The following is a 17,310-nucleotide window of genomic DNA, read 5'->3' as shown; positions in this document are numbered from 1 at the left end:
GTTATTGGTTTTTAAAGCTTGTATAGGCTGTCTTTTCAGACGGTTAATTTCAGTAAACATTGTTTTTGGACAGCATTTTTTTGCTGTTAGTAATAAATCACTGCTCCCTTAGGGTCCTTGCTTGAGTGGAAATCTTAATAAATAAGAAAAGAGCTGTAAAATCTGATGTAATATTGTGATTGTGAGAGGGAGAAGTAGTATCTTCAGAACAATGTATGGGAAAAAGATACTATATCCTGTCCTTATGAACTGCTTGGCTGGGGTATTTTTAAGTCTGCTGGTAATCGAACAGCATGAGCATCTCCGTTTGCGCTTACAGTGTACTTTCTGTCAATCTGTGTTCTTTTCCAGGCGGTGCTTGGCAGTTTGCATTTAATGTGAAATTCTACCCTCCAGACCCTGCCCAGCTATCTGAAGATATTACCAGGTGTTTAAAGCATTAAATACCTTTCTAGAAGGGGCTTAAAAGCTGATCGTAGTAGCACTTACACTCTAATTATCCAACAAAAGTAATGCTTTGTATTCCCATTGGCTTCCTTTCTCTTACGAGTTTATGGAAAATGTGCAATGCTTTGGCAGAAAAGACACTGTGAACAGTGTCATCCTCAGAGCTAAGAAGACTCTCGTATAATTTAACCCCAAAACCCAGCTTTTCCAGTATACATGTTCCTGAGAGTTTATTTTATTTTTCACAAAGATACTTCATGCCCATTTTTGCCAGTGATAACAAGCTGTTGTTGTAAGTAAAGTCATAACTATGGAAGGAAAGAAGTGGAATGAGAACAGGCACGCATATAAATTTGTATATCATTTGACAAGGTAAGCAATTGATGTGCACAATACAGGGAGTATGGTGGTAGTGAATGGCTGCTCGCTGCTATCCAAGTCACTTAACTCTGCAATCTGCATCTCTGCTCTCTGGTTTTGTACTCGGACTGCAACGATAACCAAAAAAAAGCCCAAACCCTCACCTTGGTTTCCTCCAAGTTTCCTCATTGGTATAAAGCAGGAAAACTTCTGAGTCATGACAAGTTCTGTGCCATCAGCAAATCTTTCCCTAGCCTGTTACAGCATTTTGCAACCTGTGGGTATTTTTTACCTTCATTGCTTTGTAGACTACTTGTTGCTTTTAAGGTAGCATGAAGCCTTTGGCTTAGATCAGAGGTCCCCTGTGCAGAAAGACTGTATGCCAAGAGTTCACACTTCAACAGCGGTCTTCCAAAAGAAAGGATTGCTTTTTTCTGCTTGTCGTCCTCAGATCTCCCCTGGGAACTCTGTGCCTTCACCACCCACCAAGCAGTGCTCTTCGGGTTTTTTGTGTTTTATCTGGTGACCCCTTGCACTGCTTGTTCTGGTGGTTTTACCAGAATTTACTGTTTAAATATAATTTTGCGAAAGCTCAACAGTTTGCTGAACAGACAACTTGGGGTTTTTGAACAGCATGGAGTTCAGCTACCATTTAATGAACAGTATTTGGGGGTTTTGATTATTTTTTTTTCTACTTAAAGAAAAGAATTACCAAGTAACTATATATCTTAGTGATTTATGATAGAAACCTGGTAAGTTTAATAGGTAATTCTCCATCTACGTCACCAAACAAAGTAATGACCTATTTTATTAAGAGCTCTCCATGTTGCTTTTTAAAGATAAATTAGGCATTGCTACCCATAAGTTAGACAAGTGTTTGGTTTTTTATGGGTTTTTTGTTTCAAAATTATAGTTGTCCTTGTTAACACATGAAAAACTTTGGGCTTGAGAGTTGTCTGCAAATTAGTAGAGGAACCAAGGCCCCTTGCCAGTGCTTGGGCTCCTTTGGGGACAGCGGTGCTGGAGCACTTTCTGAGCTGCCTTGGTGCTCCGTTGCAGGTACTACCTCTGCTTGCAGCTGAGAGATGACATCGTGTCAGGTCGGCTGCCCTGCTCGTTCGTCACGCTGGCCCTGCTGGGCTCCTACACGGTGCAGTCGGAGCTTGGCGACTACGACCCCGATGAGTACGGCAGTGACTACATCAGCGAGTTCCGCTTTGCGCCAAATCACACTAAAGAGCTGGAGGATAAAGTGATCGAGCTGCACAAGAGCCACAGGTAGGTGGAGGGCATCAGTGTGGGCTGTAGCCTGCTGCTGGGTACTGTCCTGGTGCATCAGGAAATGTTAAATCTGCTGTGGTATACTTAATAATAACATTTTTTGGACAAGACTTCTCTCCATGTCTTTAGTTAGCAAAAAGCTTTGCAGCATGAAAGGTAACGGGCTCTGCACCAGAGCTTTGCTGGTGGGTACCTGGCTACCTAAGGCTGTAGTTCTGACAGGCTGAAAATGTTTTCCAGCTACTGGGTTTATTTCAGATTCTGTTTCCTTAACATTGATGTTAGAATTGGTTGCTTTTCCTCAGGGGAATGACACCTGCAGAGGCTGAGATGCATTTCCTGGAGAATGCCAAAAAGCTATCAATGTATGGAGTAGATCTCCATCATGCCAAGGTATGTATTCTAGTTCTTCCACTGGTCATCTCTCTCCTGTGGCATAGTACTTGAATCTGCATGGACTCCCTGATTTATTCTTTCCTGTTGTTTTGAGACAGGCATTTTGTGGGATAAATCATGTGTCAACATCAGGGAAGGTGACTCATGGGATAAACATAAAAATATCTTGTAACTGCGACGTAACTTGGCCTATAGATTCAAACATGTTGCACATCAACCTTTCATGTTGATTAAACAGCCTAATCCTTTGGGAATGATGGATGGGAATTGAATGGACAGAGTAATGAGGAAGGATATTAGAAGCTGTCCAGAGAGTGATCAGTTGTCATTTCATTCAGCTACGTTTTGCAATTTAATAAGGCCAGCTATGGTATCTTAACTAGATAAGCAGAGAACTAACACTGCAGAGAACTTTCAAACAGTTATTAGCTGTTCTGGAAGCCTAATCAGATCGATAATAATGGGGAGACAGCGGCTCGTCTCCCTTCTGAAATGTGGTGGTTGCCATTGACTGGAAGGGCTGCAGTTTCTGCTGGAAGCATTCTCCCATGATGAAGTAGTTTCCCTAATTGTGGGCAGGTTAAGTTATGAAAAAAACATGGTCATTCTTATTGTGACTTGGGAGAGGCATCTACCAGTCTTGTATTGGTTGTCTGGTTTTTGGTTTTAGCTGTTATTTTTTCCAAATAAATAACAATTATTTTTTTCTTCACTTTTCAAAGTAAGGCTAATGGATTTTAACATCTTTGAGGTTAGCAGGCATCCTTGGCATATGAATGCTGAACAAAGAATCCTGAGCTGTGGAGGGTGCTGCATTTTCTGTGAAGGTCAAAATATTATGAGCCTGGTTTTGTGCTGCAGCAGATCCTTTCAAGAACCAAAATAAATTTTCAGCTCAGATCTTGAAAGGGCCTGCAGCCACCTCCCTGGGGCATTTTGTAGGAGCTGTGCATGTGTGTTACAGAATTCAAGGCAGTCTTGAAAATGAAAAATCTGGGTACGGCTCAAAAGGCAGCCCGCTACCAGGAGGCATGATGCTGCCTTCCCCATGCCTTGCAGGTAGGCACAAAATCTTGAGGCATATTTGGAATAGGGGTAGAAGCAGATTGGCAGATGTCACTCAGTAGCTTTTTTTACACATCCTTTGTCAAACATGAAGAAATCTACGAAACAGCAACAAAGTGAGTTCCTGTTCTAAATACATTACAGGCTTTATTAGTTTATTAATTAAAATTTAGCATAGCATAGTGTTAACAGCCTAGGTGTTTTTTTCAGTGTATTGGAGAACGGCTGTGAAATTTAAGATAGGATGGTTTAAGATAGCCATTCTATTTGTTTTCTGAAAAAATATTAGTATCCGGTTTTAGTCTTCTGTTTTTTATGTGGAAAGACTTGGAGCAAGAGAAGTTCATAGACAAGCTGATCTCACTCTAAGGTGATATTCTTAATTTAACAAGCTGCAATGGTAACTGAATTGGGTCTGTCCGTGGATTAAGAAACCCAACAATAATCTTGGAAACTGAGCTGAAGGTGGGAGTAAACTCTGCATGAGAAGTCTGCGTGTTTAGTTTTAATTAGGTCTGCCAGTGAGATCTGATGGTATCAGGCTAGGGGACAAGTGTCTCTGTGGATGCCTTTTTGAAGTCACGCTGTGGCAGATGTCTCTATGTAAATGTCAATTCATTAAGGCTGTGCCAGTATCTTAGGTATTCAACAGATGCTGGACTCGCCAGCTGCTGTTAAAACTAGTTCTCAATTATCCAACACAAGGCTACAATAAAAAATGTGTTCAAATAGGCAAATTTTTCTTCTGGGCTGTCACAGCTCTGATAAAGCCCCCCATTCGTATGCAGAGCTGCAGGGATATGCAGCTCACTGTCTCATGCCTTGGACATTACAGCTAACAGTTTTCTGTTCCGTGCAACCACATCGCTGCTGAAAAAAGCCAAATTCTTTTATTCAGGTTTCATTTTACACCAGTAGTATCACACTGAAAAGCAGCCTCTGAGAGCAGCAACTAACAGAAGCCTCAAATGGACTTAGATCTGCTGCAAAGGTAGAGGTGAAGGAAGAAGGATTTTCACAAGTTTTTGAGAAAGTGTATCATAAGAAGGAGCCCCTTGCACCTGCAGCTATGTGCTGTATCTGAGCACGGATGCATTTCAGGCATCTGCCAGGCAGTGGGATTACTGGCAATGAGACTCTTTTTTAGAGTGTATTCACTGTATTTAGACATGACTCTTTGCTTAGGAAGTGTGAAACTGAAGTCCACTGAAAACAATTTGCTTGGAAAAAAACCTTACCTTTAAGGAGCAGGATCACCATTGTTGGAACATACATCTTCTATTGGTGTGTTTTCTAACACTGGAATGATTCTGTGGGACTAATTCTATGTTGTGTCTCTGATTTTAAAACCGTTTTTGTTACTTCAGGCTGTGCCATAGCCTTTTCATCATGACTGACCATGTGTGCCTTCGTGTTCATCCTAAAATGTAATCAGATTTGCACTGTGTGCCTAAAAGATGGCTGGTCGGGAAATCCAGAGGAAAACAATGAATTCATTTAATGGTTATCATAGGGTGACATCTTCATAGCCTATATTGTCTGACTTTTGTAACTTTAAGTTATTTTAAAATGATTAACGAAGAACTCTGTGCTTTAGGGTGGATCTTTCTTTCATCTGGCAGTGTTACTATTTACCTAAATGAAAAAACAGAATTATAAAGGCTAGTGGTGATAGCAAACAGTGAACATTGGTTGTAGACTGTTCAAAGGTTTCTAAAGGAAAGGGAAATGTATACTTCTTACTTAAAAAATACTATTTATGGGTATATTCTAGTAAGATTGTGGCCAAATCTTTTGACGTGCTAAGGCGTCTGACCTACAGCTTCCCTGTCAAACATGGGTTACAGCGCAGGCACAGTCGCACGCTTTAAAAAAAATCTTTCTGGTCCAAATGTCCAACTTTCTGCCCACCGTTCATTTCAAAGCAAAAATACTGAGCATAGGCACAGCAGCGTTAAGGAAACTAGCAAACCAACTAAAGCTAAGACAAGCAACCTATAGAACAAAAATCTGTCTAAGGATTACTGTGAGGGTGATGAGACACTGGACCAGGTTGCGCAGAGAAGCTGTGGATGCCCCATCCCTGGAAGTGTTCAAGGCCAGGCTGGATGGGGCTTGGAGCAACCTGGTCTAGTGGAAGGTGTCCCTGCCCATGGCAGGGGGGTTGGAACTAGGTGACCTTTAAGGTCCCTTCCAACCCAAACTATTCTGTGATTCACAAGGCTTAGTCACAGAGATCAGTGATGCCAGAAGTAAATTTATATGCTGAACTACTTAATTTCAATCTGGTATTTATGCTAATAACACTTTTGTAATTATGCTAATAAAATTTTGCTCTATGGTTAATATCATTCTTTTAATAACATCTAAAATTTCCCCTCTCCTTTTGGAATCTTTCTAAAATATAAGGAAACATTCCCAACACTCAGTTTCTCTCACCCTGCCCAACCTTACTATTGCTTGCATGAATGCAGTCAATGAGTAGGGTGGCTCTCAGAAACCAGGTCACTACAGCTGATGCATTAAAAAGACGTAGCTCAGATAGAGACACAGTATACAAGAATCTGTAGTACTGTAGGGTCTAAGGAGAGAAATATTCAACAAAGTGTATTGCTTGCTTTTCCAGGATTCTGAAGGAGTGGAAATCATGCTAGGAGTTTGTGCAAGTGGTCTCTTAATATATAGAGACAGACTCAGAATAAATAGATTTGCCTGGCCAAAGGTTCTGAAAATTTCCTACAAGAGGAACAACTTCTACATCAAAATCCGACCAGGGGAGGTAAGGGCATCCTGGCACTCTTCAGTGAATGAACCTTTTCAAAAAACCCATGTTCTCATTGATTTGTTGATTTGGCGTGTCTTACAAGCCTTTTAACATTACTCTCCATTTATATTTTTTTAATTTGTGCTGATTTTCTTAGGAAAGAATAGGTAAATACTTTATTTGAAGTACAGGTAAAATCTTCTTTGGTGTTTCTCTGTTTACATCCATGGACTAACACAAAGAATAAGTACGTCCATCTGCATGTTAAAAGCTCATTCGTATTAAGAATACCTTGGGAATTTACAGAACATACTGCTTATTCGTGGAGCACTCGTTATCCACCATCATGTTGCATATTGAATTAGTCTCTCTTCATCTTACCCACTAAGAGTAGACAGGCCATACCAAATTTTATAAGCATATCAGACTAGTACATTTGGAGTCGGAGCAGAGAATCAGAGACTGATAAAAACGGAGTCAGGCATCCCTCTATGCAGCATTTTCAGTAGCTACGCACATTACTTCCCCCAGGAGCTCATGTTCTGGCTCTGGAGTAGGTGATGCGAAATCTCGTACAGTGAGTGCCCTCTCGTGGCTCAGCCGGCTGCATACCAAATGCCTACCTCATGGATTGACCCTGTGCTAACCCAGAAATAAGGTGATAAATCTTCGGAAAAATCCCAGGAGTAGTTCAGGATCATCACAGGCAAAGGAGTGTCTCCATTTGAAGTGCTGGTTCAATAATCAGTCTGCGATAGATGGAAAAACCCGTACCCGTTTTAGAGGGTGCAGCTGTACAGCAGGACAGTGGTGACCTGGCTGAGGATTGCCTTTTCTCCCTGGGTGCAGTGTGGCAGCTGGGAGTCCTGAGCCAGTGTCTCCAGTACTGACTTCATAAGTGACCTGGGAAATCTGCTGGGCTGCAGGGCCTGAGCCTTTATTTTTGAGTCCTACAAACCTACATCTCCTGCCTCTCAGCAGACACAGTTTTAGCAACCAACTTCCCAGTCTTCAGTTTGATTTTAAAAAAAACCCAAACAAGGAATAGCCGCTGATGTTCCCAATGCCCGCACTCCAGCTCTCCACCACTGAAGCCCTGTGGAGCTCTGCTGGTCTTGGTATGTAGCATCCTCTGCCCAGGTGGTCATAGTTCCTTATGCAAAATAATCAATGCAGTCTCTTTCTGAATCACATTTGATGGTAATGTGATTCACCATCCCATGTGTTGCTTATGTCATCTTTATTGTTCTGCTGTTTCCTGCCCTGTTTCTCTCTGTCAGCTCCCTGTAGGGATCCAGGCTTCCTTACAAGTGCCCTTCTGCCTACCTTTGCCCAATCACAGCAACACTATTGCACCTACTCGGCTATCTGCATGTAGCCATCAACACGTTACGGGGGTTGTAGCTGGCACAGCTTTTGCATCTGGAATGTATAAATCCGCAGCACAACCTAGAAAGGTCTCTTAGTATCCCCAGCCAACTCTTTCCAATTACCTGTCTTTTCCTCATCCTCCCCAGGAGATAAATTAACTAAAACCACTGTGATTTACTAACTGTAGTCCTTTCACTGTAAATCTCCTTAATCTAAGGCTGTGTGAGACCAGATCAGTCCCTGGGGACTATTGCTCCCCTCCAGGCTATTATCAGGCTTCCCACTGTTGTTTAAACTGGTAAAGTTAAAACAACAGGTTTAAAACACGTAAATGATGTTTTTTCTCAGAAGTCTCCCAAGTCTCAACAGATCTCTTTGTTCCTAAAGGGCATAAATCATCACTGCCACCATCAAAAACCTCTTGCTCATTATCTGGGTTTCCCCCAGAAAACGATCCTCAGAGCTTGCCATTGATTACCACTCACAGCTTCCTTCCCAGGCAGTGGTCTGTAGAATATGTATATATGTGGTTATATACATGAGCGTATATATTTACCCTTGCAATGAGATGATATAAATGGAGGAAATGAAGATGAACCTGTTTACACTGTCTAAAAATAGATGCACAGCATCAAATACATAGTTTTTCTTTTTTCCTACCTAGTTTGAGCAGTTTGAAAGCACTATTGGGTTTAAGCTGCCAAATCATCGTGCTGCAAAGCGCTTATGGAAAGTCTGTGTTGAGCACCATACATTTTTCAGGTATGTGGTTTTCTTTTTATAAAGGTGTGATATAAAATGCAACAGAAAAGACCAATTCTGTCAGCAGAGACAAACTCCTTCAAATCGTCTTTTTGACCACGAGGTATCTGAGCAGACAAGGGAAGGTTATTGCTTTTTCAAAATTTGAAATGTTTCACCCGAATTATTCATGCTATTTCAGATAGGTACTGAATGTTTAAAATCACCATATGGTACTAATTAATGGTTTTGCTTTATTTGTGCCATGGTATTTTCAGCTGCTATATTTAGAGAGATGAGGGACTCTGCTGCACTTCTGCACGTACGCTTGTATAGGGAGAACGACTTGTAGGGAAAGTTACTGGGGAATGTAAGAGTTTTTTTTGAAAAAAGGAGATTTTTAATTACATACGAAAATACAGACAGTAGTCGGTGGTGTCTATTTTGGTCACCCAGAATACCCAGTCCATAGCTGTAATTTTTGTATTACTGAGGGATTTTGCAGCTATGTTTTTGACATCTAAAGAAGACCTGAGAAAAGTTTGGGACAGTGGAATAAATGTTGTAATTAGTAGATACTGAGATGGTTAGCAAAGAGGTATTTAACAATGGAAACCCAAAAAATTGAGACATTCAATGGTGTGAAAGGGTGCCCAACACTTAAAACCCCCTCTCAAGATGTTTGGGAGGACTGAAGAATTTCTATCCTTTCTTAAAGCTATTGATTCAAGCTGTCTACATGTTCATATGAAATGCAGTCTTAACAGCAAAATATCTAAAAAGAAATTGAGCGTGCGTTTTTGGGGTGTTTTCTGATTTATAATGGAGAATCAATGTCTAAAGCATAAACTCCGTAGCAGGAGAATGGCTTCTTCGGCAGAGTCCCATAGCCAAAAGACAGAGGATGGAAAGGCTCTAACGTGAAAAATGTCTGCGTCCCTGTGAATGAATACTGCCCGACAGCATTCACTGGAAATCTGTTCTGGCCCTGTCCTCAGTATAGCAGTACCATGTAAAATTTGAAGTATGAGAGAGGTATGTGTATTTCAGCCCAAATTAGGGTCCCCGATACAAGGAATGCCTTGTGTTTAATTTTGAGGATTAGAAAATAATAAATCTGATTTTCAAGCAGGAAAAGACTGAGTAATTCTTGCCCATTAGAAAGAACTCAGCTCTTCAAATGCATTAGCTAAGTGGTTTTGTCATGGTGTATGAGAGGCATCCTTTGATTCCCTTTTAGCCGCAGATCTGTGAGGCAGAGGTTACGATGGAGAGCGATACCCAGCAGCTGCATTTCCTCCTCTGCAGAAATAGCGGACTGGTTTTTGGAGGAGGGGGAGTAATGGGTGCACTGCTTGGTGTGTTGTAGGCTCCTGCTGCCAGAAGCACCTCCAAAGAAGTTCCTCACACTGGGCTCCAAGTTTCGCTACAGCGGCCGGACGCAGGCACAGACGAGAAGAGCCAGCGCCCTCATAGACCGTCCCGCACCTTACTTTGAGCGGTCTTCTAGTAAACGTTACACTATGTCTCGCAGCTTAGATGGGGGTAAGGTCCTCTCAGTTGGCTTTGTCAAAAGTTACCATCACGGTGGTCACTGCTTTAGATTAGGTATAAACCTCTGTCATCTCATCTCCTTGAGCTTCAGCTGGGTGGAGGCTGTGAGTACCTGTACCTGCACGTTCACGGCAGGGGTAGGGGAGGATGCAGGGATATACCGCACTACATCTACTGCTGCGGTTCTTAAAAAGTGTTTGCCTGGAGTTGGTCCTTGGGAGCCCACACTTTGTGGAGCCTTTCTCCTGGCTTCACAGCTGCAAAACACTTCCCTGCTTTGGGGAAGGATGGGACATCTGGATCTGCCAACCTGGACCTGCCTGCCCAAGCAAGACAGGCTTCCAACGCTTTTTCGGGATTTGCATGAGTAACTGTTCGGGTTTAATTTGGCTTTTTTTCCTATGTAGGTTTTTCATTTAAGTGTAAGTTACAATTCATAAATTAATTATTTCCCTTGATTGAGCAATGACACTTGCTTCTGATTGTCACATCCTGGTTGGACGAGCACTATCAGCCTTTTTCCACACATTGCTTTTGAAGGTGTGAGATGGAGAGTTAACATACGCAGGTTAATAGTACGTCCTTCCTCCTCTTCTCTTTCTCCATCACTCATGGAGGTTCTGCTGCTCCCTTACATTAAACCAGTATGTGGTTGAGTCTCAGCTACTTCATCAGCTGGTGCCTTTGTCAGCTGTTGAGTAAAAAGTAGTTGTAGTTTATTTTCATAAAAAAAAAAAAAAGACTGAGTCAAATCCAGAATTGCAGCAGTTTAGGAAAGAAGAAAAAAAGGTGAATTCTCCTGCAGAATATCACAAATGAATTGCAATGAGTATAGCTGATGGTCGGGAGGGGGAGAAGCTTTGATTTAAAAGTACTAGTGACAAGCCTTCTTTTCTCCCCCTAAAGGTGCTGCTTGTCATTAATTATTTTGGAATCTTCTAATTCTGATGTGCTTCTTGCTCGTTACCAAGCAACTGGTGACCTGATTGCTGTGCATGTGTCTCAAAGCAGAAAATATCCTTCTGCATTATTTTGTTTGTAACATCTAAACAAGATGTCTTTCTCCACTCCCTTTGTTTTCACCCACCCTCTAAGCTTATTCCCAAGAGACAAGATACCTGAAATGCTTTTCCCCAGCATTTGCTAGACTCTGTGAGGTTTTTATGATGTTAATTTGCCTAACTGCAAATGGGGAAAAGAGGTTTTTTAATCAATGCTTACGATTTCTTCACTAATCTTGTTACTGTAACACAAATGTGGCTGTAACATTCTGCATTGTGATTACACTGTGATCCTGGCCCTGTCATGTTGCAGATGCCGGAAACTTTACAAATTTGAATAGCCCTGTTGACTTAGAAATCAGTTACGCAATAGTCAAGAGCAGGATCTGGGTTTATATTAATGTTTTGATTAAGTCCTAGCTGGAAATTTGCTATTTATTTGAAAACAATTTTTATATATTTAAGTTTGCTGAATTATGGAATGTTTAAGTCTTAAAATATTCTGGTTTGGTCCACTGAATTGAATGCCATCACTTCCCAGAATTTTTTAGGATAATGAGCTCGCTTAACTAGCAGACTTTAATACTCGATAACACAAAGACCCCATTTCTTGATTCTCAGACATTACGCCTGTGTTATATCAATATTGTCATTTCCTGTAATGCAGCACGTTACTTACCATGCATTTGATCTGCATTGTTAGATTCTGACAGATTTTAAAAAAATCTCTTCCACCCCCATGGCTGATGTCATAGCTGGTTCTCCTTATGTTTCCTGCCTGATAACTGTGGCAACACGTTGATTTTTTTCTGATGTTTTACTACAGTAGCACTTTTAATGGCTTGCTAACATTTAACAACTGTGTAATGCGCACATTAGCTACAGTAATGTGTGTATACACATGCATAATATATGTTTATGCATATAAAAGCTACAAGCTTTATTTCAAGTACACATTTTGTTTAAATGTATGCACATGCTTCTGGTTTCCTGAAACACGATGTAGTTGTGTTTTCAGCAATATCTGAAATGTCTTACTAACCCAGCTTTTTAATTTTATGCAGCTTCTCAGCAAAAGCTATTTCAGACTTTCCCTCTTTAAATATTTGCTTTTAGCATCAGTGAATGAAAACCATGAAATGTACATGAAGGATTCTGTGTCTGCTGCAGAGGTTGGTACTGGCCAGTACGCCACAACAAAGGGCATCTCTCAGACCAACTTGATAACCACTGTGACTCCAGAGAAAAAGGCAGAAGAAGAGAAAGATGATGAAGAGGGCAAAAAGAAAAGAGCAGAGGAAGTCACCCCGGTCTCAGCAGTGCGCCATGACACTAAGGTAGAGTTTTGAGGGTTTATTAAACTGACTGGCCTGGAGAGTGCTCAGAGAAATGCAGAATTGTTCAGGAGGGAGGGAGGAGATAACCTCGTTCTGTGAAAGGAAACTGGAATATACACGGTTGTATGTACGTGTATATACATGTCTTGAATCAATAGTTTTACAGTCCTTTTGCATTTCACATACAGTTGTAAAAGTTAGTTCCTGCCTCGGACTGTTTTTTGAGATCTGTTTAACAGCTAGCACAGTGGTTTTTACAAGGCATGCAAGAGCTCTTTGGGAAATACCCAAAAGTAGCCTGGCAGCACATGGTTTGTTCCTTTGGTCTTCAGTCATATTTTGACTTTAGTATGGTCGTCATGTTTGGGGTTTTTTTTGACAAGGCAACAAAATACTGCGTTCTTGTATGTAGCTCTGTGCTTTAAACAATTGTATTTTTCTCATTTACTTCTCATAATGCTCTGTTTCCTTGCATGTATTGCAATGAGCAATTTTCTCTATTAACTTTGGGGTATTAATATATTAGTATAAGCTTTTTTTTCTGGCTTACAAAAGCATTTGCTTCCCTTGTTTGAAGTTTTGCATTGAAGAAAACTGTTTTTATTGATGATTCTTTGCTCAGTTGTTAAATTTTATTCATCCCTCACCATCTCCAATCTCACCACCACTGCATACGTGTAGACACATGGCTGTACATTATATCTACTGAGTTACTAAGACAGGGTAAATCACCAAGGGGACAGAGAAGATACTGAATTGCAGAGAATGACAGTGAAGAGAATTAAGGTAGAATCAGAAAAGATAGGGTGTAAAATGTCCTGTGTTTCTTTTACATTGAGAAGAAAAAAGTATATGAAATGATCTAAGATAACATTCAAAAATGTACTGTGGAATGTACTTGCTAAACAAGTAAGATTTACCCTCTTCATTTATGAGGAAAAACTTCATGTATACCTTTACACCCACAAAACTGTCATGTGTACAAACGTTAGAATCTGAACTTCTAGCCTTATTGTATAAGGCCAGAAAGAGCTACATAGCTAAAGGATCAAGTCCTCAAAAATAGTCGCAATTAAGGTACCAAAAATCAGAAATGAACTGAATTACTGAAAATTGCAGATGAGAAAAGATTTTCTTTTGAAAGTGTGCACTGTAATTGTAGCATTAAAAAAAATAATCTCTGTAAAAATTAACTGGGGTCCTGAAACTATTAATTTCTGCATGGAGAAACTGATGAAAATCGCATATGCAGAAAATATCCAATAGAAACTAATTTTGTTCCAAGTGTTTGTTAATTTAGGTCAATGGAAAGATCAGCTGCATTTTGAAGATTATCTGTTCCTTACGTATGGCTAGAAATAATCAAAGATCTCTTTAGGAGAATATTTTGATGGTACTTAAACCTGGACGAATGAATGATTTTTACTCCCACTCAAGAGGTGGGTTCTGTTTAAACCATCTGTTAATGGAGCTTCGGTTCTATAAGCATATAGAGATCTCAGCCATGTGTCCAGTCGACTTGCTAACAGCTTTGTCATTCAACATACAGAAAATGGGGTCTCAAGAAACACAGGACAAACTTGAAATCAAATTCCTATTTAAGGCTATTTAATTTTTATAGATAGGTTTTCAACTTTTCCACTAAAGATATTTTTCCTTTGTTTTATCCATATGTATTTAAGTGCCAGAAGTTATTCTAAATAGTAACACTGAGAAGATGTCAGTCAGTGAATAGTCTGTATTAGCGAAGAATAAATTTACTTTGGCTTTTTTGCCTTTACAATATAAAGAGAAGTTCTGTGTATTTAGCTCACATAAAGTCCTGTGAGTCCATCAGCATTACATTTTGACTTGAGCTTACTGCATTAAGCCCATAAAGTAGACATTTGTAAGCAGTTTGAAGTTAGGCTTGGTTTTGATTGCTGAATTTTGGAATACAGGTTGTCTGAACTGACAGTTTGGTTTTTTAACTGTTCTGGTTAGAGAAGAGAGAAGCAATATATTAAGAGGAAGGGAAGAAGCTCCTTTGTGTAAATATTGGGCTTAAATCCCATTCCTACTATTAATATACCTGGTAAAGATTAGGCTTAGTAGCTAGCGTTGCTGCAGCCTGTGTCTAAGATTTGGATCCTGCTTGTTGGCTCAGATTTGGCACCAGCTTGTACAGGCAAATGCTGTTCTGGCTTTGAAGACATTTTGCTGTTTAGAGCTGGGAGTGGCAGTGGGGCTGAATTGCCTTTTGTAGCTCCTCAGGGAAATGCATGGTGTATGGAGCAGCTCAGGCGCTTTGGGGTTGGGCATGGAGCCAGTGTGCCACTTCAGCTAAGTGTGCCTAGTTGACTTTGGCCAAAACATCCCAGATCCATCAGCATCGCGGCAGGTCTGTTGTACTGGGATATTTTGATGGTGATGGTGGTTGTTGTCCTTCTAAAGAGCAGTCATGGATGCCCACAGGGAGCTTGTTAGGTGACAGTCACCCCTCCTGCTGAATCACCTCTCTCTTCCTACCGTTTTTTTGTCCTTGAATGACCTTAAAGACTGATTGAATGCCCTACAAGTGGTGTATCAAAGCAAATCCTGCTTGTTGGTAGCCAGCGTTCTCTGCACTGTGGTAAAATTTGTAGCAAAGGTGCTGGGTACCTTTTTACGTCTTCGCTGTGGGTAAAGAGTCGCCTTCTGACTATGAGGAGATGTGTCTGTGTGGGGCACGGACCGCGCTCTGGTCAGCCCATCTCGGGATCCCCAGCGAGAGAGCATGGCACCTGCCTGGCCAAAGCCCTCAGCTCCCTTCTTTCAACTTCCTGCTGAAGCGGTGGGGTGCAGCGTAGAGGGGCAGCGGGGTGCATGGGTGGGCAGGGGCCAGCCCCCCAGCACTGGCTGCTCTGGCCCGTGGCGGGCAGCGGGGAGGGCAGGGCTGTGGGGATGCCTGGCAGCGGCCAGCCTGGGCGGTGATGGCAGCTCTGCTGAGGAGCTGGTCAGGCTGGAGTGGGTGTTGAGCCAGTGCAGTTTTTTCCATCAGTAACAGCTGACATGTGGATTTATGCCCCCCTAAACCAGAATGTGTTGTAGTTAGGTTTAGGACCTAGGTATTATATTTTTAATAAAATATTGTAATGGAAGAATTTGGACACATAGAGTTTTAAGATCCTTGGAGTTTTTATTACTACTGCTGAGGCCGACCAAGGCATAGATGGGAAGCATCTGGCCCCCAGTGGGTCTCCTCCTGACCGGAGGAGTGCTGTCACAAAGCAGTGTTGGTATTGGAAATACGTTCCCTCGTTTCTTTGTTGCTTTCCATGTACCTCATGTTTGAAAGCTCCTTATGGTGTGAATCCAGTCTTAAAGTAAGTGGAAATTGGCAGCACCTGGAATCTCACATATGGCTGTGAAGGTTTTTATGTAAATCATGTGCTGCAGATGACTAGACAAATGCTGAATCAAGAAGTTGTCTTTTGTAAGCTGTAGCCCTGATTCACTAATACTTGTGGTGTGCGGCACAGGAACATGCACCATTTAACTCAGGGGAAAGCTGTGGTGTTAAAATACTGTTTATAATTTTATATATATATTATTTATCATCACAGAAGTAAATTAACTAATTACAGTTTTCTTTTTGTCCTTTTGCTTCTGCGCCTTGTTTGCTGCTCTTTCTCCGTCACCAGCCATCTTTGCTTGGCACTGACTCCCACCACCCCTCACCGTCCTCTCAGCCTGGCCCCCATGTATCTTCAGCAAAGCTTCGCAGGAGATGCAAGGAGAGCGCCAGACCAAAGCCCTTAGGTTGTGAGGCGCTGAAAGAGAGTGCTCCAAAGCACGGCGAGTCGGAGCCAGACTCTGACAGAAAGGGGCGAGTTTGCTCCACCGAGCAAGACGTGGCTTTCGGCTATAAGCAAAAAGCCAGCAAAGGGGGAACGCTGTTTTCCTTCTCCTTGCAACTTCCAGAGTCATTTCCTTCCCTCCTGGATGACGACGGCTACCTGTCGCTCCCTAACCTCTCCGAAACCAACCTCCTGCCTGCCAGCGTGCAGCACTACCTTCCCATCCGCTCCCCCTCCCTGGTGCCTTGCTTCCTCTTCATTTTTTTCTTTCTGCTCTCTGCCTCTTTCTCAGTGCCATACGCCCTCACTCTCTCCTTTCCTCTGGCTATGTGCCTCTGCTACCTGGAGCCCAAGGCGGCCTCCTTGAGTGCCTCACTTGCCAATGACCTGAGTGACAGTTCAGAGGAAGAGGTGTGTACCTCGGCATCGAACACACTCTTTTTCGTGTTCAGTGCTTCAGTCCTAACCAGTGTTAGATTGCTGCAATAGTGGTCCTACTTTCAGAGCCTCATTTCTGTCTGTGCTGATATGTTAGAAGGGGTGGTTTTGGTTTTGGGTCGGGGTTTTTTTTTTTCAGTTTGGGGGTTGTGGTTTTTTTCTTCTTCTTTATTTTTTTTTTTTTCTCGTGTTGGGAGTGCAGCTTGGGGCCCAGGGTTAGGCACAACACTGTGTGGAAGTGGCTTGTTTGAACTGTGTCAGCTGATGCAAAGTGACTTGCACTGAACAAATTGCCACTGATACTATATCTGAACCCACCAAGACCTTTTTCTTCCCCCTATCATTTTATCCTAGGGTTAGAATAGTTATCTAGATAGTGGGTATCAAGTACAATTTCCTGCATCATTAAATATACATGCATATATACGCGTATGTATTTACATTATATTTGTATAACTAGCTAGCAGTAATAATGAGCACCCTCACCAACTTCAGCATCTTCAAAATTCAGGTGAACTCAGCTTTTTGCAAGAGGCTATCGGCTGTAGCCCCAGCCTAGAAAAAGGCTTTCTGGTCCAGCAAAACCTGGATCTGGATTTTCAGCCTTGATCCCATCTCTGCTGCAGATTAAATTGTTTTCCCATGCTTAAATCCAATATATCAGTGAGAGGTCAGATTGGGACAGCTGTTCCGCAGCTGTTGGGGCAGCATGCCATGTGGGTAGTCTTGCTGTTTGC

The 17,310-nt window shown here is 41.7% G+C and overlaps 1 protein-coding gene across 34 annotated transcripts in view; it reads left to right on the top strand.

Annotated features, from left to right (window-relative positions):
• Nucleotides 1-17,310, top strand: part of EPB41L3 (erythrocyte membrane protein band 4.1 like 3) — a 145,338-nt gene that overhangs the window by 106,423 nt on the left and 21,605 nt on the right. For 20 of the 34 annotated variants that reach the window (XM_037379473.1, XM_037379468.1, XM_037379465.1 and 17 more), the window contains exons 6-13: nucleotides 352-427; nucleotides 1,867-2,085; nucleotides 2,394-2,481; nucleotides 6,176-6,328; nucleotides 8,349-8,446; nucleotides 9,795-9,970; nucleotides 12,097-12,317; nucleotides 15,980-16,546. In XM_037379473.1, coding sequence (XP_037235370.1) covers nucleotides 352-427; nucleotides 1,867-2,085; nucleotides 2,394-2,481; nucleotides 6,176-6,328; nucleotides 8,349-8,446; nucleotides 9,795-9,970; nucleotides 12,097-12,317; nucleotides 15,980-16,546 — 1,598 coding nt within the window. The remainder of the gene's footprint in view (nucleotides 1-351; nucleotides 428-1,866; nucleotides 2,086-2,393; nucleotides 2,482-6,175; nucleotides 6,329-8,348; nucleotides 8,447-9,794; nucleotides 9,971-12,096; nucleotides 12,318-15,979; nucleotides 16,547-17,310) is intronic. The other 14 variants (XM_037379476.1, XM_037379474.1, XM_037379479.1 and 11 more) reach the window with 3 other exon arrangements.

Source organism: Falco rusticolus, chromosome 3, assembly GCF_015220075.1.
Source record: "Falco rusticolus isolate bFalRus1 chromosome 3, bFalRus1.pri, whole genome shotgun sequence".
Lineage (NCBI taxonomy): Eukaryota > Metazoa > Chordata > Aves > Falconiformes > Falconidae > Falco > Falco rusticolus.
The sequence above is the reverse complement of the archived record's forward strand: the minus strand, read 5'-3'. Positions and strand labels throughout refer to the sequence as shown.